A 24,637-nucleotide genomic window follows, 5' to 3' on the forward strand; every position below is an offset into this window, starting at 1 on the left:
GTGTGTGTGTGTGTGTGTGTGCGCCAGTGTAAGGTTTTTATTTATAAAATGTAATGTTGCACCATTTTATGAGTACTTAATTAGTACTGTTGCTACAACAGTCAAATTTAACTTATTTTTTCATGTAGTCCTGATTATCTAAAAGAAGATGAGATCATATGCGGTGATGATTCCTGCATCTGGACACAGACAGTTGCTTGTCTTGCCAAGCCGAGCGCTCTGACAATTGGCTCTATTGACCCTTTGCTGGACGCCTGATGATGTTTTTCACAGCCAATCAGAAACGGCACCTTTTTTTATCTTATATGGTGATTCCACCATACTTTATTATTCAGCAGGGGCTAACTTCAATTTACCAGAATGTTTTATGGTAGACCTATTTAACTGAAGTGTATACAGTGTAGATTAGAAAGATTGACAGTGATCAGTTTAAGACAAATAATAATAATAATAATAATAAAAATATAACCACACACACACACACACACACAGACACACACACACTGATTAGGGCTTTGAAAGGCGGTGCTGTAAACATCTCTGTTTAGCAGCAGACCCTGAAAATTCCCCGCCATCATTCCTCCCTGCTAAATGGTGCAGAAAAAGAATTTCACAGAGAACAAGTTTTCCAGCACAGGCTGCCTGCAATGTGTTACACTTCCTATAGCCTTCGAAGGTTTGACTGGTTAAAAAGCATCTCACACACACACACACACACACACACACACACACACACACACACACACACACACACACACACACACACACACACACACACACACACACACACACACACACACACACACACACACACACCCCAATAACACAATGCTGCTCATACAAGGGTAAAATTCACATTAACATCCTCATTCTGGTTGTTCCAGGTTACAGCCCGGGGGAGAACGCCACCACCACTACACACACTGCGAGGTAAACCTATTAGTGCAACAAACACTCCTCTTGAGGCGCCACCTGGGACGCGAGTGTCTTGAATGTCCGGCCCTCACAAAGGAGAGGCGTCCGCTACAGTGAGAGGCAGCAGGAGCCACCGGGGCGCCATTGTCCTGACAAAGAGCCCCGCAGCGGGCCGGGGAAACGCTTCCCAGCCGCGACAAAGACCGTGCGTGGACGGGACAGAGAGTGCGGCGGACGCCTGCGATGCAAAAAGAGGCGCAGAGCGCAGGAGGTGAAGAGGGGGGGAGTGTTGGAGGGGAGAGAGCGTTACAGCTTCTCCAACAAGAAATAAAGAGAAGGACCTGCCTGACTGATGTGAATGTGTGTAACACGATCACGGCAAAGCTCCAAGGTCAAAGGGCAGCTGACTGAGGGGGGAAAAAAATGACCACCTTCAGCTAATCTGAAGACAACAGCATGAAAAGGGTAATACATGGTACACAAAGTGATTAAAATATCGAATTCATTTAGTAAGAATAACCTATACCAAAGGAATTCAAGTCGTACCTGAAGTCTGAAGTCATTTTCCCATGGAGCTCCGATACGAGGAGTTAGGAGCTCTATACTGCTTGCTGATGAATAACACGGTTATGAAAATATGTCCCTGCGATTCAGGAAGACCTCAAAAAACCTCAAAATTGTGCACTGAATAAAAAGCTCTCTCTAGCCAAGCTTCACAGGAACTTCTAGAAGCCATCTAAAAAGATTAATTTGCGAGCACTAGCTTTGGTGTCCAGGACAGCCGTGGTCACGGGCTGCCTGGGATCTGTGAAGCCTTTCAGAGATTTACCACCCCACATGAAGCAACATGAGAGGGAGACAGAGGGTTCAGAGGTCAAGTGGTGCGCAGGAGCAAGATGGCTTGACAAACGCACTCTTTTCAGAATCTCATATTTCTGTCTGGAACAATGTAGCGTGGCATCATCTTTAGCAGAGTTCACTGATGCGCTGCCCCCCCTGATGGAAGACCTATTCATGACATCAGACCTATTCATGACATCAGACTGGCGTGGTGCAGGGGCTTTGGTGGTTGAGAGAATCAGAGTCAAAGGCTCATCCAGATGATCTGAAAGCCCAGCATGTCATGAGACATCCGTCCCTCACATCCGTCCCTCACATCCGTCCATCACATCCGTCCATCACATCCGTCCCTCACATCCGTCCCTCACATCCGTCCCTCACATCCGTCCATCACATCCGTCCATCACATCCGTCCATCACATCCGTCTATCACATCCGTCTATCACATCCGTTCCTCACATCCGTCCCTCACATCCGTCCATCACATCCGTCCCTCACATCCGTCCCTCACATCCGTTCCTCACATCCGTCCATCACATCCGTCCCTCACATCCGTCCCTCACATCCGTCCCTCACATCCGTCCCTCACATCCGTCCCTCACATCCGTCCCTCACATCTGTCCCTCACATCCGTCCATCACATCCGTCCCTCACATCCGTCCCTCACATTGTCCCCCAATCTCTGTTGTGTTCTGACTTGAGGAGAGCTATATATTTGGAGTCCAGGGCTCGGATGTCAGACTGTGGGACTTCAGCCTCATGATAAATAGTTATGTGTAACAGCAAAACTGTGAACAAACCTTTCATATGCTCACCCAACATTAAAAATTTATTATTTTTTTTACCAACATTTATTGCCGTAGATAATTTTATGAGAGGTTTGTGGTGGAGGAGAGCCTGAGTCATTAAGTGTGAGCGCAGAGCTGAACTCCACGTGTTCCCCCCCCGCAGAACAGAGCCCTGTCTTCCCTTCCCATGATGCCTGAGTGCATGGGGCCGTAGATCAAACCCGTCCAGCACCCGGGCCAGATAGCGCCCTGCTGATAACAACGTCAGCCTGTCAGGCGGCTCCCTGACCTGTCGGGCTGCTCCTGTCTGTGCCTCTGAGGCTGCTATCAGCAGCAGCTCTGCAGAACGTCAGACGGCATCAGAGACGGACGACGGACAGGAGCGATGGGTGTGTGTGTGTGTGTGTGTGTGTGTGTGGGGAAAGGGGGGTGCACATTCCGCCAGCATTCAGAACCACAGCAAAAGAGGAGATTACATCTCGCCCAAGAGTCACACCAAAGCAGCTTTAACAGCAAGAGCTGGACTGTGTCTTCACCAGCGACGCAGGAGAGGCAGGAAGACGGCAGTGTGAAGGTCCTCACCATCCTGCTCCTTCTTACCTCGATGATGTACAGGACGATGTTCTTGTAGAAACAGTACAGGATGCACTTAGCAACGCGGTTGTAGTTCCAAGCCCCATGTACCAACAGAAGGTTCTTCAAATACTTGAACTGTGAGGAGAAAGAGGACAGAAAGAGAGGGGGGACAGAAAAGAGAAAAACAGAGAGTTTGTGACGAGAGCATGAGAGAAGAAACAAGCCCTTTTCATAACACCTCAGTGATCTACTGCGCACAGATCTGAGTGGCCCGTGCAGAGCGAAGGAGTGGAGCAGCTCCAACTTCTGAAATAAAGGCAGAATCTTATCGCCGCTTGTCTTCAGGAAGCGTGTGAGCTCAGGGGGAGCCGACCCCAGGTCCACTCACAGACCGTCCCCGACATCTTAGTCCCTGTGAGAGTCGGCGTGGCTTCGTTAGGACCGAGGGGTGTTGAAAAGCAGAGAGTAGGTCGAAAGGCTGCTCCGCCCCTCCTCCAACTGACCACACCCACTCAGCCCAGCCCCGCCCCCTCCTGCACCACTTCACAACACGCTGACAGCAGAGGGCCGCGTGCAGGGGCCGGATGCTCGCTGGGAGTGCCGTCTCCCGTGACCCTGCGCTCAGTTCCGTAAACGAATACGGGGCGCGTGTCAGAGACAGAGCGGTCTGCTCATGGAAAGGCGACAGAAGACGTCGGCCGTCAGGCTGGGAGAGCAGCCGAGGGACTTCCCTGTCCAATACACGGGGAAGAGTTTCGAGGGTGCAGAGTCTGGTTCACCTCTGGAACTCTGGGAAAAGAGCTGCTGACAGACACAGAGCAGTATGAGCACAAGGCCCTGGGCTTCAACCCCGCTGCCCTGAGCTGGGCCCCCCGCAGCTCTGAACCAGGTGCGGCTACTTTAACCCAAATCCTAATACTGAATAAACTGCAAAACTGTTCTCAGAGCAGTATCAAAGGAGAAATTCCAGAGTCATCATACAAAAGAACCATCATATGCTTGTGCCAAACAACCCTTTGTAGTACGCGTGTGTGAGCCCCATATCAATGTCCCCTAAATCTCCATTTTCACTATAAACAGACTCCACACACTCTACTGGGTTTGGGGTGATTGTGTACCAAATACGTCTGACTCAGGTCCGTGCCACTGGCTACTGAAACTCAAAACTTTCTACAGTTGTCAAGAAAAGAAAGAAAGGGCCCCGTGAGTGGAGTCAGACCAGAAGTGGAGATGTGGGTTAAAACAACAGGATGAGCCGTGCTGCAGCCCAGGCAGACAAACACCACCTGGTGCCTGAGGCCCAACCGCGGCCGCCACTCCGGGCCCGGAGCCTCCCAGCCAGATCGGACTCCTCTGTCCCGCCCGGGCAGCTCTGCAATGGAGACACGGGACTCCGTGCGAGTATCGGAGCGCCTCGCGAGCCCTGCGATGGCACGAAATGATGCGGCGATGAGACCCACCGCCGGATTTCGTGGCGCATGAAACGGGGAGACGCCGTAGAAGATTGCAGACGGACATGAGAGACGCTGCTTCTGTTCTCACGCCCGTGTGAGGCTCCTCGGGCGTTCTCCACCCTGTACGGCGCATGACGACCCAGCACGATTGATTAGGTTCACGCAAATGCAAGGGGATCCGTTTCAGCCCAGGTGGACCACGCAGGAGCTTGTGTAAAACGAACCTCACGCAACCTCCGAAATTCTGCCCACCTGTTCACCTCAGACTGCTGATTTCATCCTTTGACCCAAAAAGATTCATAGATTAGTCTCTGGCCTAATTTCAGTGAGCAGGGCTTTGTATGTCGTCACTGGGATTAAAGCGTGATGGACTACAAGCAGATTTCTCCGAACACAGACCCCCCCCCCCCCCCCCCCCAACAGAAGCTGCATTACTGCATGGACAAAGCAGACTGACAATAGTGTAGCATGCTGAGACATTCAATACATTTGCGGGCAGGTTTAAGATCTTGGATTAATTTGTTTTCGTGTCCCTCTGAAAAGATGAGGTTCTGAGCGCTGGTGTGGTGGTCACACGTGGCTCCTCCCACCTGTGCGATGGAGTAGTCGGAGGAGTTGGCGGCCTGCAGGCCCTCGTTGCCGGAGATTCCCACGCCCACGTGCGCCGTCTGGATCATGCCCACGTCGTTGGCGCCGTCGCCGATGGCCAGAGTGATGACCTTCACGTGCTTCTTCACCATCTCCACCACCTCGGACTTCTGCAGAGGAGACACCCTGCACCCAGACACCAGACAGCGTGAACAAACTTCTCCCCCGACAACAGCGGCAGCACCTGATGACACAGCGCGTGCACTTTCACGTATAAACTACAAACCTTTTTGTGTAATTTTCAATTATACTTTTCGCTCTGATAAAATCATCATCATACTGCTTGCATTACTCATCAGAACGGCGTTTGGGTTATTCACGGATAAGAGTGTATCTGGTTATCAGGTTCAGTCATATAGGGGGTTTCTGTAAACTGGGATGAACGGACACAAACGAGCCCAAAGCGGCAGAGTTTAGTGTCCAGGTGATTAACGTGTTACAACAGTGGTCACCAGAGCTTCAGTGAAGGTGCTGGCGTGGCAGGACGTTTGGCTGACACACCAGATCCTTCATGGCTTCGCTGGCCGGTATACGTAGACGTCTCTGGGCTTCAGGAGCTCATCTTGTCATCATTTAATTCGCAAAGGAGCTGATGACACAGAGATGGGGGTGTTTGATCCCCCTCTGGGCCCTGTGGCGGTGTGGGAAGGGGAAAGATCGCGGGGGAACGTGGAGACATGCGGTCGTGTCAGATTAGCGCTGGCGGGCGAGACGCTGCTGAACGCTTCCCGCTCTGGTGAGGAAGCCGCTCCGTCACGGTGGGAGCAGGGGCCGATTCTCCGGCTGCCGCAGTAATTCCTGCTGACAGCCATTTTGATTTCTCTGCCTGGCTTGGGGCACCTTGACCTGTGCTACCACAGACCTGTTCCCGTCCTTTAAACTGTACTCGGACTCTCCCGGCGCAGAGCAGCTGAGAGCTTCATCGTAGTGAACCCTTCCTGTGGAGGGAGGTGTCCTTGTGTCCTCCATAGTACTGCGTGGTACCGGCAGTCCAGAGGGAAGTTAGCTGGAAATCACATCCCAACTCAAATGTTTGCAACTGACTTGGACCAACCAGCTTCTTCTGTTCCAAATGTCCCCGTTCATTTGACTTAAACAACACAACTTCTTACAAGACACCCAAAACAACATCAAAACACCTAAAAGTCACAGGCTGCCTGCCTTACCTATGAAACTACGAGCCACCCCCCACTACGAAACTGAAGAATCCTGGTGTATTTAACAATTTCTTAAACGAGGGTGAGTGGTCAGAGAATACGGCTCCTTTTGAACTGGATCCACTGGGAGAGACTCTGTTTTGTCCCCTTGCCCGCACATGGGAATGACATCACGGAGTGCTGTGGTTTCAGAGGAGGCCCTGTGACTCGGGCCTGCTGATGGTCTCGGGTGCGGGGCGGGAAACGCGTGTGTGGAGGGTGAGTAAAAGCAGATCAGAGCGATGACATCATACACCACATAATGACAGCGGCACCTGCGGTCTGTGTGTTGTTGCTAGGAGAATGACACTGATTCTGGGCAGACGTTTTTCCACACTCGATCGGATACCTGAGCCCCCCCCCACGCCCCCCAGTACGGAGTCAGCCGCAGATAACCGTACACGTTCGTGTGAGCACACAAATGAAATCTACGATCCATATCTGTCCGCTCCTCAGGTTAAGCTACTCTTGAAAAAATTGCACTCACTGCTAAACTGCTGCTTTGAGAGCTTGCGTAGTCCCGCGTGTTGTAGTCCCGCGTGTTGTAGTCCCGCGTGTTGTAGTCCCGCGTGTTGTAGTCCCGCGTGTTGTAAAGGTTGCAGCCGGAGCAGAGGTGATTTGTTCTTTAAATAAGGGGCCGTGGTTCTCCTCTAATTGTCGTTCAGTCACTTGTTATTTTTCCAGCGTGGAGTAATGGTGGCGGGTGTGGGGTTCTCTCAGCGGGGCCAGTCCGCCTCATTACCGCACACACTCTCCTCTCAATCACCGCACTTTTAAACAGCCTGTAATTTCGGCACTGGTTACGGCGTCTTAAGTGTGAGGGGAGGAGGGTGTCCTGTCAGTATACAAGCATCTGTTACTTTGGGCTATTGCTGTGTCCAACTTTTTATTTTATTCAAGGAGAGGTACACGCTACAGTTAATGCTCTGAAACTCAGTAATGGATCCTGCCGTCTGTGACTGTAGACCTGACGGAGGTCTGCGGGGTCAGGTGTTCCTGCACACGCATTACCTGCAGCAGATGACCGCCTTGCAGGACAGGGCCAGGTCCAGGAAGGACTGCCGCACGCCGAACGTCAGCGCGTACTTCAGCGTCTTCCCGTCGATGATGAGCGCAAAGTCGTTCTCTTTGTGCAGGGCGTCTCCCAGCATGCCACAGTGGTGGCTGAGAGTCTCCCTCGTACCCTGCACACACATCACACGCAGGCCAACGTACATCAGTCTCGACACAGGCCCAGCCTCAGACTCCACCATGGTGATGTTACTACTGTATTACAGGTAAAACTATCAGCGTGGCTCTTAGGGTTAGTATCTACTTCCTGTGGGCTGGGGAAACACAGCTACTGAAGGCATCGCACGTAATCCCGGTTCTCGTCATGCAGCAGGACGTGGTGCGGTGCATACAGATGGGCCTGAGCTCTTGTGCCTGGATACACCCCCCCCCCCCAAACACGGGCCGCTACTCCCACACTGCCACGGCACCCGAACACCCATAACAAAAGTGCCAAAAGTGCTGAAACAGCACAGCACAGATCCCTGAAAGGGTGCGGGCCCCTCACGCTCTCTCTCTCTCCCTCTCTCTCCCTCCATCTCAGTGGCGGAGTGGGTCACTGGGGCTGTGGACCCTAGGGTGGAAATCTTAGCATGCAGCTCCCACAGACGCTTCCACGAGCGTAAACCTCCACTTCACCCTGGCCTGATGACAAAGAACAAATGAACATCAGACTTCAGGCAGACATCATTTTACAGCCCCCTCCCCCGCAAGCGTAATCAACCACACTGCCTCACATAAAGGACTTCTCATGTAGCCTAGCAATGTCGTCTTAGCCAGAGGCTGAAGTTGGTTTATTATTAAGGTAATTATGTTCAAAGAGAGAGACTGATGAGAGGGCGAACAGCCACACAGCGCTCTGCGTTTGGGGTAGAGCGGCATTGAACCCTGAAGCCACGAACCGCTTGAAAGAGCCGAACCCTCATGGTGGCTCCCACCATGAATTATAGCAGCATGAGAATCATGGGAGTTTTCCCCGAGAACCCGCACCACACACACACACGCATGCACGCGCACACACACACACACACACACACACACACACACACACACACACACACACGCCTTCTCACTTGTTCCTCCATTATCTCTCTCTTTAGTTGGAGATTTGTGTGTGTGTGTGTGTGTGTGTAAGAGTATGCACATGGCCGTGCACGTGTAAGTACGTGTGCATGAGTACGTGCAAGTGAGAGGAACAAATCCAGGGAAATCTACAGAGTTCATGGAGTCAACAGAGTCGGTGTAAGAGTGTGTGCCCCCCACCTCACATGTATAGTGTAGACATGTATAAATGTACCCGGCCAGTTCACTGGAGTGGTGGACACAGCACAACAGCCGTACCAGAGTTCTTCCTAACAGCTTCAACAATCATCTGTCTCTTCACAAAGTGGGCCAGAATATGGCTTGAGGGGGAGACTATGTGTGTGTGTGTGTGTGTGTGTGTGTGTGTGTGTGTGTGTGTGTGTGTGTGTGTGTGTGTGTGTGTGTATGGGGGACGGATGCCTTGTGGCAGTGAGATTGCACCTCGGAGACTCACCAAGCTTCTCCTGGCATAACAAGGGTCTGAAACCCAAGCTCAAAGGAAATATTTGGAGAGCAGCCTCAAATTTCACACACACACACACACACACACACACACACACACACACACACACACAGCGAGACAGAGAAAGAAAAAAGCGGTGGGGGAGAAAAGGATGAATGAGTCAGTGACTAGCGCAGCTGTGAGGACTTCACTACAAGAGCGTGGCCATCCCTGATGAGGGCCATAAACACACACACACACACACACACACACACACACACACACACACACACACACACACACACACACGTGTAGCTCTGCAGAGATGTGCTGGAATAGAGATGCCAGACCTCTCTAACATACTTCACTAACAGCGTCAGGGCATATGTGAGGGACGTACTGAGATCAGACAATAGATAACTGCAGTGATGAAGACTGCCGTCTTATTAAACAGCGCTTCCATTAGCTGAAGAACTCTGTGTGTGTGTGTGTGTGTGTGTGTGTAGATCTCCAGCCTCTGTGTGTATGCGTGTGTGAACTGGAACTGTGATTGAAGTGTTTTGTTGGCAGGTGTGCGTCAGGCCCCCATCTAGACTCGCCACAATACAAAAACATCAGAATTCTTGATACCAAAACAATACCCTGGAACAAACCCCCCAAAAACCTGAACAATGTCTGAACAATTTTAAATAAAGTCTTGCGAAATAAAGCAAGCTGAATAAAGTTATTACACAATAAACTAAGTGCTTATTCTGAAATTACATTAGGGAGTTTCTTTGCATGTTTAATGTTCTGAGCATCAGTCTGTGTTCTGTCAGATCGCAATATCTGCTATTTAGACTGGATGTCTTTGGAGTCTGCCATATTTTGTGTGTACCAAGCACAGATGTAATGGTGGCTTGACCGGATAAAGTTCAGCTCCGAGTAACAATAAACAGGACGACATTCATCATTTCAGGTTGAACTGTACACCCAATACTCGTCTTGCCGTGCGAGTCGTGCTTTGCGACGGAAACGCACAACTCACTCAGGACAAGCGATTCTTTTTTCTGAAAAACAGCTAAACATTTAACTAATCACAACTTTCCCAGCATAGCCTTTAAACTTATAAGCGCTTGGTCTCTACAAAGAGCTGAAAAGACTACAGATTAGCAAAGTTAAATTGTTGGTGTTGCCTGCTGTGTAGGTGAGATAGGCCTCTTTATTACACCTTCTGCATACTGGTTTTTTTGGGTGGTGGTCTTTGTCCCTTGACTCCTTAAACCCATTTCCCCTACAAGTCGCAGACGTGAGCGAGAACGTCTTTGGTTTTGGTCGTAGCCACGCTGCTAGGTGAAACGCCTTCTCGTTACTCAAGCCAGCTGGCGGGCATGTCAAAGTAGCACGCGCAATTTGATTCGCTTATACGGTATTGAAAACATCAAATGTTACACAATCTAATAATTTGTTACGCATATTGGAAAAAAAGCACTGAACGTTCGGTGTTCTCGTGCAACTCTACATCCGTTTTGATCCCCAGCTGGAGTCAAAAGGAGCGTTACAGAGCGCGTGTCCGCTTCAGGAAGACAGCATGGCACGACGGAAGGAAGGAAAGAAGGAAGACATGAACTAATCGCTGTATGCACACACACACACACACACACACACACACACACACACACACACACACACACAGCCACTTGTGTTGCTTCAGGCTGTGGCCTTCTTAATGAGAAGGGTGTCTGGAGTCCATCAGAGAGTGATCAGCAGGCGCTCTGTGCTCTCCTAAGCGAGTCTGGAAGAGGCAGTCATGCCACACGCCTCCACGATGCCCTCTGCTCCTGAAGCTCTCAGATCATTTCCTGCTATAGCCCAAACAGAGTCTACTGTAACTGCTGTTCTCTTTGTAGTATGTTTCCCATCAGCACCTTGAGTAACTACCACACCAACATACCCAAACAGTCTTTAGCTTGGACCTTTATCAACCGGAGCACATGTACTTAATCAGAAGGCTTGTTAAGTGCTGGGCGCATCTGTAACTGCCCGCAAGAATCTTGGAGCGCACAGATTATAGTTAGCAACTCTGTTGTCATCCAGCCCAAGTTAAGAAGAAAGACTTGTTGAATGCCACCCTGTGCCACTGTGTTGAAGGTGCAGAGGCAGAACACTGCTGACGTACAATAATAAACGGTGAGCTGACAGACAGGACCTCAGAGCAGCATGGCCAGAGTACGAATCAGAGAGGCTCTCTGAACCTGATGCAGCCATGAACCCCGAGGAAGCAGGGAGTGTGTGTCTGGGTGTGTAAAGCAGACTCTTCACACGGGGCACGCACACACACACACACATAATCCATATAATGCATCGACTTTATCAATGTATCCATCCATCCATCACTTGTCTTCTCTCAAATGTACAGTAGACCGGGGATTTGTGGTGTTGCTGCCGTCTGCTGGACTGACCTCTCCCTCTCAGAGCTGCGTAATGGGGAGACAATTCCTGTGCACTTCACCCCAATAGTAGTAAGAAGCCACACACACACACACAGGCGCACACACGCACAGGGCTGGTCGCTAACCCTTCCAGAAGGTATTACAGGGAGCACTCTGCCTCACTCCATCCATCATGTTAAAGGACTGTTTGACAGACGGAGAGCTGCCTGTCATCACCCCGCCCGCCCACAGCCAGGGGTCCGCGCTGTGTGTGCACATGTGGTGTGTCAGGCTGAAACGGTTTGCTACATTAAGGCGGTGAGGCCTTAACATCCACAGGCAACAAGTAAGGTCAGCACTGCATGAATGGCTGGTGTGTGTGTGTGTGTGTGTGTGTGTGTGTGAGTGAGAGAGAGAGAGAGAGAGAGCATGAGCATATGCGTGTTTAATGTTTCCTCTCTGTAGCAGCAGGCCCCTGAATTCCCAATATTTTCACTGAATTGTGTGTGTGCGTGTGTGTGTGTGTGTGTGTGTGTGTGTGTGTGTGTGTGTGTGTGTACGCACGTGTAAGGATTCATAAGGTTAAAAGAGGGTCAGAAGGCCTGTGCTCAGTATGTGAACTTACTACATGTTAAACATAACCATGCTGAGAGGCTTACAGTGCCACACCACTTCCTGCGCTACTACTGTTGGGAGCATTAACTCTCTCCACCCTGTTGCTCTCTCTCTCCTGCCACTTCTTCACCTCTACCTCCATCCCTTCATCTCCCCATCCTCTCCCCCCTCCCTACCACCTCCTCCACCCCCCACTTTCTCCACCCTTTTGTCATAGACTTTTGCTCCACCTCTCGTATCACGAGCAGCAGACCCAGCGGGTCGGTGGTGACGGACTACAGGGAACAAGACGGACAAGTGAAAGATGAGGAAAGAGGCATTGGGGACGCGAGCCTGTCGCCCAGGGCACCAGCTTAGGAACGGGACTCGTTTAGTGTGGACCTGTGGACCACTGAGCTGAAAAGCATCTGACATCTTTACATCCACTGAACTGATTCAGGCAGTGATTCCCACTAGAGCTATAAACAGTAACACACACACACACACACACACACACACACACACACACACACACACACACACACACACACACACACACACACACGCACACGCACACGCACACAAATACACACACACACACACACACACACACACACACACACACACACAGTACTCATCCTTACATCCAGAGTCTCCTCGTTAATCACCAGCAGACCCATGTTCTTGGTGAGGAGCTTGCAGGAGTGGCCTAGGAGACAAGAGAGAACACACAGCCACGGTCAGCCACATTCATGTAATCAGTGTGTGTGCGTGTGTGTGTGTGTGTGTCGCAGCACAGCTCACGGTGACTGTAGGCCACAGAAAACCAAACACAACACGTGAGAGTGAAGCTACATCCTGAAGGGCTGTGGTAGGCGTGAGGTGGGATTGAATCAGAGCCCTGCGTGTCTGAATCAGGAGGGCAGAGAACGGCTGGCAGGCCCAGATGCCCACCAGCCGAGCCAGGATGTGGGAGAACGCTTACCGAGCAAAACCATGTCCTTCTGCTGATATACGGCCACTCAGACCCCAGTTAGAGCGGAGGAGAAACTCCCAGGGTGTGTGTGTGTGTGTGTGTGTGTGTGTGTGTGTGTGTGTGTGTTGGGGGACAAAGGGAACTCCCACAGGGAGTATTACGGTGGTGGCCTTTCTTCAGGTCAGAGGAGGTGAGAGGAGGTTAAACCACTGGGAACAGCATGTCCTGCTGTTGGATGGGTCAGTTACGTAATCACACACCTGGACTACACTGCACATTAGCGCTGTCCCACAAGTCATAGAGAAAGGGTTTTATTGGGAGTTCACTGGGTATTTAAAGTAAAGTGAGAACTGGACACCTGTCTGGTGTGTGTGTGTGTGTTTCCATTTCTCAGGAATGGTCTGTGATTATTACTCCAATCCATCTGGTTTTGTAGGTGATCAGTTGAAAACTCACTCCAGTATAGTGTCATGTGTGAGCGTGAGTGTTTCTGGGGTTTGGGACAGAAAGCTGTTTTCTCCCAGCGATGGCCTGTAGACCCGCATCAAATTTAACGCCTTTATACTTCTCTGTCTGCCTCTCTAGCTCTCTTATGTTTATCTCTTAGTGTCAGTGTCAAACCACAACCCCTGTCTACACACCCTGTGTTTTTAAATAATGCCAACAGGCCCCCTGCTCAGCCACGCCCAGGTGCCCTCACCCCCCCCCACCCCCACTCAGCCACGCCCCCTACTCAGCCATGCCCTTGCATAGACAGTGGAAGGGGGAATGTAATTACGGTTACACAGTGGTCACATTAGCTGTCCTGGACGGCAGAGGCCCGGCCTGCCTGTAAACGGCCCCGCACTGGGCCAGTGGAGGTCAGAAGGAGGTGTTTGGATTGGCCTGCCGTGGGCCGTGGCCTGAGGCTGCCTGTTTGCACTTTCCCGTCTAAGAGGGCCACGCCGACACACAGGCCAAGAAAAACAGGCCAATGAAAGGCAAAGGGCAGCCAGCAAAGACTGGTGCACTCCACTCCACCCTTATCTCCCTCACTCTACTCTTCTCTCACTTCACCCTTATCTCACTCACTCTACTCTTCTCTCACTTCACCCTTATCTCTCTCACTCCACCCTTATCTCACTCACTCTACTCTTCTCTCACTTCACCCTTCTCTCTCTCAATCCACTCCACCCTTATCTCACTCACTCTACTCTTCTCTCACTTCACCCTTATCTCTCTCACTCCACTCCACCCTTATCTCACTCACTCTACTCTTCTCTCACTCCACCCTTCTCTCACTCCACTCCATCCTTATCTCACTCCACTCCACCCTTATCTCACTCCACTCCATCCTTATCTCACTTCACCCTTCTCTCTCTCACTCCACTCCACCCTTCTCTCTCTCCACTCCACCCTTATCTCACTCCACTCCACCCTTATCTCACTCCACTCCACCCTTATCTCACTCCACTCCATCCTTATCTCACTCCACTCCATCCTTATCTCACTCCACTCCACCCTTCTCTCTCTCACTCCACTCCACCCTTCTCTCTCTCACTCCACTCCACCCTTATCTCACTCCACTCCATCCTTATCTCACTCCACTCCATCCTTATCTCACTCCACTCCACCCTTATCTCACTCCACTCCACCCTTATCTCACTCCACTCCATCCTTATCTCACTCCACTCCACCCTTATCTCACTCCACTCCACCCTTATCTCACTCCACTCCACCCTTATCTCACTTCACCCTTCTCTCTCTCACTCCACTCCACCCTCTCTCTCTCACTCCACTCCACCCTTATCTCACTCCACTCCATCCTTATCTCACTCCACTCCATCCTTATCTCACTCCACTCCATCCTTATCTCACTCCACTCCATCCTTATCTCACTCCACTCCACCCTTATCTCACTCCACTCCATCCTTATCTCACTCCACTCCATCCTTATCTCACTCCACTCCATCCTTATCTCACTCCACTCCATCCTTATCTCACTCCACTCCACCCTTCTCTCTCCACCCACCCTCCACTAACTCCCCCCTTTGTTCAGTTCTTTCCCACCCTCTCTCTGCATCATTCTCTCCTTCTCCTCTCCAGTTCAGCTCACACACGAGCAGCATCTCTTTTTTGTGTGTACTCCACACGTTGGGACAGGGATTAGTCTCCTGCAGATGGCGGGGGCTAAACACACTACCCTGCTGGCTTCACACACTGGCTTTCACGGCTATTCTAGCCTAAACTCGGTCCACACACCAATCGGTGTCTTGGTCTGTGGGGTGGGACAGGACAGCTGTATTGGGGTTATAGCTTCTGCCGATCTTCAGTCTTTGCTTTAGTCCATAACTGGGACATCTACCCGTCTGTATCCATGCGCAGAACCACGTTACATCACACCTGGGCGTGAGAGCCCAGATGTGCTGAAGATCTCACGGTGTCAGTGCAAGGAGGGCACGAAAAAGCAGCAACAGTAGTGTAAACAAACATATTTTAAAGAGTTAAAGCGGGCCGGCGGAGAGCCTTGAGCAGAGCGGCTGGTGTGAGTGGAGCGTCTGTAAAAGCCCGGTTGGCAGAGGCGGGCGTCGGGGGGAGGAAGCAGTGGCCTGGAGCCGCCCCACATAAAGGGCCGATTGAGGCCAGACCTGCGGGGCGTCCACAGAGCACTCTGTCTGCACGCCGGCAAAAACTCACAGCAGGTCCCTGTTTTGGCTAATGATACAAACCACATCAGAGAGAGAAGGTGGGGCAAGGGGGAGGGCCAGAGGGCGGGGCCATGGTGCATTATATAGTGCATGAGGTTGGAGGGGGATGCCTGTGTGTAAATAAGAATAGATTGCAAGAGGAATTGGAAATACAAAATACAAACACATTTACAGAGAATGGTCGGAAAATAAATAATACCTATGTTGATGGCGGTCTCCTGCTTGTCCCCTGTCAGGATCCAGATTTTGATGTCTGCCTTCACGAGCGTCTCGATGGTCTCAGGGACATGATCCTGCAGCTTGTCCTCAATCGCCGTGGCTCCCAACAGCTGCAGGTTCTGGCAAAGGTCAAAGGGCATGGCTCAGTCAACAACAATAAGGGCTGTTGACACACAGGAAGGAACCACGCGCCGTTTGGGGTAAGACCTATACCTGATTCAGTCTGTAGGTTAGATAGCAAACCCTTAATGAATGCCCTCCCTAGTCAATCAGTGATGTTAGCCAATCACAGTGCTCGGTCAGCTCATGTAAACTGTGGCTGAACTGGGTGGTCATGTGATGTGTGGATGTTGTAGGCGTGGGAGGCAGCTGGAGAAGACCCGCTAGCTCTAAATATTCTGGAGGAAGCATGACTCGGCACACACCATCCCAGCTTACTGCCTGCAGAGTGGCATGGGAGACCTAGCGTGTAGTGGAGAGACCACAAGAGAGACTAACCCCGTAGTGGAGAGCAGTCCCACAAGAGAGACTAACCCCGCATGGGGAGACCAGTCCCACAAGAGAGACTAACCCCGCATGGGGAGACAAGTCCCACAAGAGAGACCAACCCCGCATGGGGAGAGCAGTCCCACAAGAGAGACAAACCCCGCATGGGGAGAGCAGTCCCACAAGAGAGACAAACCCCGCATGGGGAGAGCAGTCCCACAAGAGAGACTAACCCCGCATGGGGAGAGCAGTCCCACAAGAGAGACCAACCCCACATGGGGAGAGCAGTCCCACAAGAGAGACAAACCCCGCATGGGGAGAGCAGTCCCACAAGAGAGACAAACCCCGCATGGGGAGAGCAGTCCCACAAGAGAGACTAACCCCGCATGGGGAGAGCAGTCCCACAAGAGAGACCAACCCCACATGGGGAGAGCAGTCCCACAAGAGAGACCAACCCCACATGGGGAGAGCAGTCCCACAAGAGAGACTAACCCCGCATGGGGAGAGCAGTCCCACAAGAGAGACCAACCCCACATGGGGAGAGCAGTCCCACAAGAGAGACCAACCCCGCATGGGGAGAGCAGTCCCACAAGAGAGACCAACCCCGCATGGGGAGACCAGTCCCACAAGAGAGACCAACCCCACATGGGGAGAGTAGTCCCACAAGAGAGACCAACCCCACATGGGGAGAGCAGTCCCACAAGAGAGACCAACCCCGCATGGGGAGAGCAGTCCCACAAGAGAGACCAACCCCGCATGGGGACACCAGTCCCACAAGAGAGACCAACCCCACATGGGGACACCAGTCCCACAAGAGAGACCAACCCCACATGGGGAGACCAGTCCCACAAGAGAGACCAACCCCACATGGGGAGACCAGTCCCACAAGAGAGACTAACCCCACATGGGGAGAGCAGTCCCACAAGAGAGACCAACCCCACATGGGGAGACCAGTCCCACAAGAGAGACTAACCCCACATGGGGAGAGTAGTCCCACAAGAGAGACCAGCACCAACTAAATGGAGGGGAAATGGCAGTGCTAACCACTCAGTTGGGTCAGTAATAAGACACCAAGATGACATGCACTAAAATTATTATTTAGATTGGTGCAGTTAAGCAGTTCCTGAGTGGGGGTTTAAAGGCCCTCCCCCTTGTCCCACCCAGCTTTGGTTAGGCTTGGGAGGAGAAGCTGCCTGTCAGCAGTGCTTTGCCTGCCTGCTGACAGTACGAAACCTCTCCTGACCATCCCACAGCAAGAGAAAGCTTTCCAGTAACCTGCCGTGCCATGGGAGTGAGGAGAGGAGTGGATGGCATTCAGCAGCTTAGCCAGCAGGGGGAGCCAGTGCTGTAGCAGTGGAGTTCAGCTAGCTCACCCTGCCATGAGCATGTGAGATCAGAGAGAGGTGGGGGCATTTAGTTGAATCACAGTCATGCTGTGTGCATGTGAGCATGAGTGTGTGTGTGTGTGTGTGTGTGTGTGTGTGTGTGTGTGTGTGTGTGTGTATGAGCTAGAGAGCTGGATCTCGGCTTGGTTTCAGTTATTTTTGAACTGGCTTAAATTCTCAGTTTGTGTTTCAAAGAAAAATGTACAAGTTTCTTTACAGTGTAAACCTGTCTCATAATCAGGAAATATGTTAACCCACCAAGTCTTCAGTATCTGAAGTCTGCTTTAGACTGAAGACTATTGAAACTCTACTCACACCTGCCTGCTTTCATGTACCAAGCACACGCCTGCTACAGCCCCCTGCTGGTCATGCGCTGTAACTACCCAGTGACTTTGATGTGCATGATTGATGGAACCCATTTGTGTTGGGCAGCTCGGCACATTTGGCAGCGGGTCAGCGGGGCGTGATTAATGATGTCGGTGGGCCTTGTTTGACCAGCACCACAAAGCTCCTCCTATATGTAATCCCACGCCGGGCCCTCTGTCCACACTCTGCCGCCCCCCCCCCCCGCCCCGCCCGCGCGGCGCTCCGTGATGGAGGAGAGTGCAGACTGAACCCGTCGCAGGGGGAGCTGGGAAGCGTCGCTGCTCCATTACAGGAGGAAGGAGAGGATGGACGTTCTGCAGACTCTCTGCACCTCACATCATGTGGTGGTTAATAGAATGTGATGGTACGGTTTTAGCCATGTGCTAAAAACCTCCCACCAGCCATGGGTGGGGTTACTCCGTTACTACACAGAGGTGCCACATAAACCAGCTGGTCACGCACCCCTGCTGCTACAGGGAATCGACTCATCGGGGCTTAACAGAACCCAGCAGAACCCAGCAGGACCCAGCAGGATTTCCTAAGCTCTGTGGCAGGTGGCAAAAGCTCACAGTAACCAGTTTGGGAGCAGGTCTCTCTGACAGTATGACTGTATTTAACAGCATGGAAGAGACTCACTCTGAACACAGACTGCCATTTTAAGAGGTTAATTGAAGGAAGGTTTTTAAAAGTCCAAATGAAGCTTTTGGACACCAAGTTGCTCTATTTTGGTAATGTACCCCCTGATATATTTAAATAGATGTATATGTAATGACTGTGCTTTTAGCAGCTAATAAAAAGGCATTGCCCAGGAGATGGTGATAACCACAAAGTCTAAATACAGATGACCTACTGAGATCTACATAATAAAAAATATGGCCTAAAATAAGATTTTAGATGCACTGAGAAAACACTGGAATACATGCGCTATGAACATTTTTATTAAAGAATATCTACCTGCCTGGAATAAAATATGTAAGAGTCTGTCGATTCCTCTCTTGAGGCATTTTTCCATGTGACATCCTCTTTCCTGAACTGCTAATTTTCCACTGTTGAACTCAATGATCTATAAATAATGCATCTTTTCACTACAGCTAAGCAGATGTCCTACAGATGTTTTGTCATAAGCTGTTACTATACAGATGTTTCATCCTTCTCATACTGTTGCTGGGTAGTACAGCTATATTCTGTAATGACTGAGAATACGCAAACAATATTTTAGTTTTTACAGTCGCTGTCTCTCAACACAAAAACAGTATTTCCTCTTTGTCACACACACGCTGGCTGTAAATACTTCATGCTACTGCACAATAAACTGAAGTGTGTCTGACTGCAAACTGCCTGTGGGTAGAGGCCCAAACGGCCGTACGCTGCTACGGCGGAGAGCAGCGTCAAGGGCCCCGTCCTCTGGCCACTGTAGTTCTTCATCCAGCCGGTTATTTACTTCAGCTCTGATTTAGGTGCAGTGGGGTCATTTGTGATTTGTCTCCCTTCTCACGAGGGTGTAGTGTGGAGAACGGAGACGGCCAGACCAGACGTGAATGAGGTCACGCCCACCAGCTACGAGCTGACAGACACCACGCTGACTCTCAGGCCAGCCGGCCCTCGAAACAGCTGTTTACAGTATTCAGTTTTGACGTACTGATGGCAGTGTGGATGTGTGCGTGTGTGTGTGTACCAACCTTCTCGATCAGCTCGTAGCTCTCCTCCATTTTGAGAGCTCTGTTCTGCAGGGAGGTGCAGGCTCGATGATACACCTCCAGCCACTGCTGGTACAGCGACTCGGAGACGTCCGCCACAGCAAAACACAGCGTACGCAAACCTACAGAACACAGCCCCAACACATCTTTCTGATGACATGAAAATGGCATTTTCATTTTATATGCAGGCATACATGCAGATCTCCAAGAAATCTTGCAACTTTTTATTAATACATAATTGCTAAAGTATGAGAGAAGATGTTTTCTTATGTAGTATAAGAGAATCCCGGTCATTGCATTTTTGTAAGCAGAATACAACCCCATGCAATATCACATTACTCCACAAGGGGTCAGACCATTCATACGATTAGAGCCAGAGAATCCCTACAGACTGCAATGCTGCATTTCACCCTCACAAAGGGAGAGTATTAAACTCTTCAAACAGGGACTTCCTGTCCTCACCCTCATTCCCTGATAAGCATCATGTTCCTTCTAATTACAATAATCATGAACTGCAAACAAAGCTAAAACAGGGGAAATGCAGATGTGTGCACATGAGTTCTGTTACCCTCTGTAGCAAACTGCTCCAGATGTTTGAGCGTGATATCCTTATATCTGGAGTTGTCTGCCAAGCGGTCGTAGATGACCGTGTCCTAAAAGAGAGGGATGATTGGGGCATGAGTGTGCTGGTGGAGGTGAAGGAACCCTCCGCTCTGGGGAGACGTACAAGGGTTTCTCACAGAACGCCTCTTTCTGGCCTTTTCTCATCAGAGCTTTTCTGGACTGAAAAACCAGCAAATTCTCTCTCTCCCACACACACACACACACACACACACACACACACACACACACACACACACACACACACACACACACACACACACACACACACACACACACATTCCTCTCTCTGGAGTGGTGCTGTATTCCATCATAAGAGAAGCATATGTCAAAAGGAATGGCTATAGTACTGCTTGAGGCTTTAACTGTGAGTGTGTGTGTGTGTGTGTGTGTGTGTGTGTGTGTGTGTGTGTGTGTGTGTGTGTGTGTGTGTGTGTGTGTGTGTGTGTGTGAGAGAGAGAGATAGACAGACAGCTGGGGGAGGGGAAGTGAGTGAGTGCGTGAATATGTGTATGTGCGCATGTCTCTAAATTTACAATGCTGATAGAGAGCCTAGAGAAAACACTCTAAAAACCCCATTGCCATGGTCACCTGCATGTGACAGTACTCTGCTGCCATGGCAGCAGACAGACAGATACTCACGGCTCCTTTGCAGTAGAGGCGGATCTTCCCGGACGGAGTACGCATGATGACAGACATCCTCTTCCTGGAACTTAGTTGGGTACCATGGTGTCATCATGATCAACATAATGAGAAAACGTGAATTTTAGCATCAAAACGGTCACATGGCGGATTTTCTTCAGTACAAGGACTGGGAGGAATATGGGAGGAGCAGACAGTGAACTGGTTGCAGGTGGACTTAGTGGAGATGTAATTCAATAAGAGAATCAAGTCTTAGAATAACTGTACCTGGTGAACTCCAACACATGCAGTAGTTCATATTTCTCTTCTTCACTGAGCTGAGAGACAGAAAGTGAGACGGAAAGAAGAGAGAGAAACAAACTCATTAAACCAGATCTCGGAGGCCTTCATTAATTGTTTTACAAGTATAACACAAATTAGCAGAGAGGGAGAGAGAGTATGGGAGAGGGAGAGAGAGTATGGGGGAGAGAGAGAGAGAGAGAGAGCACAAGAGAGTTTAGCCGGAGTGAAGGTGAGAGGGAGTGAGAGGTGATGCCTGAGCTCTGAGGGAGGGGCAAGAGTGCATAGTGTGGGGTCAGCTGTCGCCGGGTGGGTCGGGGGCTGGGGTTCAGGCGACCACGCGCCGCAGCCAGCGACCGCATCCTCCACGCAGCCGCTCTCCCGCCTCCTCCCGCTCAAGCCACGCCCTCCAGCCGCCTCCCGACGCCTCCAGCCCGCTCTCCCGCCACCACCGCACCTCCCTCTCCCGACACCCTCCCGCCCCGCCCTCCACCGCCCTCCTCGCCCCTCGCACCGCTCCACGTCCACCCGCCTACCACCCCTCTCCCGCGCACCTCCACGCCTCCAGCCTCGCCCTCCACGCCTCACCTCCCTCGTCCCCTCCTCCCGCCCCGCCTCTCCCCCTCCACCCTCCCCTCCGACCCTCCTCCCCACGCCTCCGCCCCCCGCCTCCTCCGCTCCGCCACCACGCCTCCCCCCTCTCCCCTCCACCCGCCCCTCCTCTCCCCTCCACCCTCGCAGCCACCCCTCCTCCACCCAGCCTCCTCCCCCCTCCTCCCCTCCCCTCCACCCTCCCCTCTCCCCTCCACCCTCCCCTCCCCCCTCCCCTCCACCCTCCTCCCCCCTCCTCTCCCCTCCACCCTCCCCTCCACCCCCCCCCCTCCACCCTCCTCTCTCCCCTCCCCCCTCCCCTCTCCATCTCCTCGGAGACACGACATGGTACCTCATCTATGCCCTTCTAATTCAGTTGAGTCTTCACAAAGCTGCAACCCACTAACAACCCTGTGTGTGTGTGTGTGTGTGTGTGTGTGTGTGCCTCATGCCAACCAGCCAATGAAGGAACAATGGCGACAAAAGAAGAAAAAAAAACGTGAAATTTGGCAGAGACAGAGGGATGTTCAAACGGGTTGTTTTTGCGAAGCATTTAATTATCCACTATGGAGCCCTTTCTCCTCTCTAGCACGTTACAGTGGGTAAGGTACTAAAGTTTCATCCCAACTTTCTTCTTTTCCCCCTTGCAAACTCTATAATGTTCAATGTCTTGTTGTCTTTAATATCCTCAAACTCTGTAACCCCCAGCTTTGGCAATACAAACACACCAGTGTTCTCAGACCAATAAAGCACCTTGAATTAAATTGAACTGAACCGAGTGACAAAGAGACGGACAGTAGTGGTGATGTTGGGGGGAGCATTACGGCTCCGTGGAGACCCTGAAGAATGACATAATTAGTTTCCCAGCTCTGCTGTACTGAATGGAATCAGTGTGACAGAATCTCTTCATGCCATTACGTCATTTACACCATCACACGTACAAAGAGTGAATCTGTCAGACACCAGAACATTATTAGTACACAGTATCATCTCAACATCCTCCTATACTGGGAGCACAGAAACACTTTGTCTGACTGAAGACCTCCGTCCTGAGGAGCAGAGTGTTCCAGACAGACGCCAGGACCAGCCGTGTCACTTGCCACGCCACTGTAACCATGACAACACCACAGTAAATAACTTATCGGTTTTGATTTTGCACCATTCTGGCAAAAAATGAAAAAAGTCCTCCTAGGTTTTAAATGGTAGATTGACACCAGACCAGTAGACTACAGGAGATATTTCAAACTTCCTATGACCATCACTAGCAGGAAATACTGTAAGAGGAACGTTCTAAACTGTGTCCGTATGCCTCTATAGTACAGAGAGATCGGATGATTTGAAAATCGATTGGTTTGAAAACACATTTTCTCTGCAGTTTAATTTTGTCTGGTGTGGATTAACAGGATGTTACACTCACTGGTCATACTATACCGCAATTTCTGCAGTTCTCAATTCCATCTGTTCAATCTGGAATTTAAGTTCATTAAAAAACAAACATGGATAAAACCATAGGTGTTTTAAACAAACACAGAAATGCAACTGCTAATTGGCTCGCTGATAGCCTATTCGCTACAATACTCCTGTGAGCGCAGTCATAAAATAATGAAATCTGATTGCAAACAAACGGTTGAAGGGAATGAAAAGAATGACCCAGCACTGCTGTAGCCAACGCGCTGTTTATATGCAAATAAAAAAATAAACATATGAAATAATGATCAATACATTTTTAAATGATAATTCTATGTAAATATCTCTTAGGCCCTGAGTGTCGCTGTTACTCCAGCACCCTACGCGTGCTTACCGAGTCCACGATGACGCTGTCCGGGGTCCTGGCGGAGAACACGAAGCCCAGCTGTCGGGCCGCACGGACCAGCGCACCCTCGTCTGCAGGGCGGAGAGAAGAGTGGGTGAGGGGGCGGGGCTTTCACACACACACACACACCAGACTGCGCCTTTCTAATGGTTTCAATGCGGCACAGGGCAGGTAGGACTGTGAACGGCTAATCCCAGAACAGAGCTGCTGTTCTTTACAGACACACTCATACACACACACAATCATGCGTGCACTCACACACGCCTATTACTTATATACAAATAGAGGAGGCTTAAAGACCAAACAAATAAAGACTTTATATAGAAGCTATAGAAGTATCAAAGGCTTGAATGTGTGCAACCCATCACGCATCAAAAATCATTCACTGCCCTCCACACACACACACACACACACACACACACACACACACACACACACACACACACACACACACACACACACACGCACGCACGCACGCACGCACGCACACGCACTATGGTCAGTGCAGGCCAAATGCATCAAAGCCTCCCAAAATAAATGCTGGAGGTGCTCCAGCCTCTCGAAAAGAGAAAACCCGTTAGAAGAGAACAGGAGTGAAGTGACGGTGGGAAGATCCTCCTCCACAGCTGTAAGGGAGGAGAGGAGGAAGGGAGGAGAGGAGGGGAGGAGGAAGGGAGGAGAGGAGCCAGGCAGGCAGTCCCCACAGACCTCATGGCTGGAGCCAAGAGTGCCCGAACTCCCATCACACAAACATACCAAGCGAATATTATTCTGGACCCGAGCAGAACAAAGGGGCCGCTACCTCCAGGACGTGCAGAACCTTTATGAGGTTTTAACGTCTGCCCACAGACGATGTACCGTGGCCTCTCTGCCCGTCT

The 24,637-nt window shown here is 50.9% G+C and overlaps 1 protein-coding gene across 7 annotated transcripts in view; it reads right to left on the reverse strand.

Annotated features, from left to right (window-relative positions):
* atp8a1 (ATPase phospholipid transporting 8A1) overlaps positions 1–24,637 on the reverse strand; it is a 95,873-nt gene that overhangs the window by 18,803 nt on the left and 52,433 nt on the right. For all 7 annotated transcript variants that reach the window (XR_013133949.1, XM_077021387.1, XM_077021388.1 and 4 more), the window contains 10 exons: positions 23,748–23,830; positions 21,344–21,393; positions 21,077–21,146; positions 20,382–20,466; positions 19,796–19,935; positions 15,860–15,998; positions 12,642–12,706; positions 7,429–7,601; positions 5,164–5,347; positions 3,144–3,254 (listed from right to left, as the gene is read on the reverse strand). Coding sequence is in view for 6 of the 7 variants with exons in the window: in XM_077021387.1 (XP_076877502.1) it covers positions 3,144–3,254; positions 5,164–5,347; positions 7,429–7,601; positions 12,642–12,706; positions 15,860–15,998; positions 19,796–19,935; positions 20,382–20,466; positions 21,077–21,146; positions 21,344–21,393; positions 23,748–23,830 (1,100 nt within the window). In the remaining variant the exon portion in view is untranslated. The remainder of the gene's footprint in view (positions 1–3,143; positions 3,255–5,163; positions 5,348–7,428; positions 7,602–12,641; positions 12,707–15,859; positions 15,999–19,795; positions 19,936–20,381; positions 20,467–21,076; positions 21,147–21,343; positions 21,394–23,747; positions 23,831–24,637) is intronic.

This window comes from Brachyhypopomus gauderio, chromosome 11 (genome assembly GCF_052324685.1).
Source record: "Brachyhypopomus gauderio isolate BG-103 chromosome 11, BGAUD_0.2, whole genome shotgun sequence".
In the NCBI taxonomy this organism is placed as follows: Eukaryota; Metazoa; Chordata; class Actinopteri; order Gymnotiformes; family Hypopomidae; genus Brachyhypopomus; species Brachyhypopomus gauderio.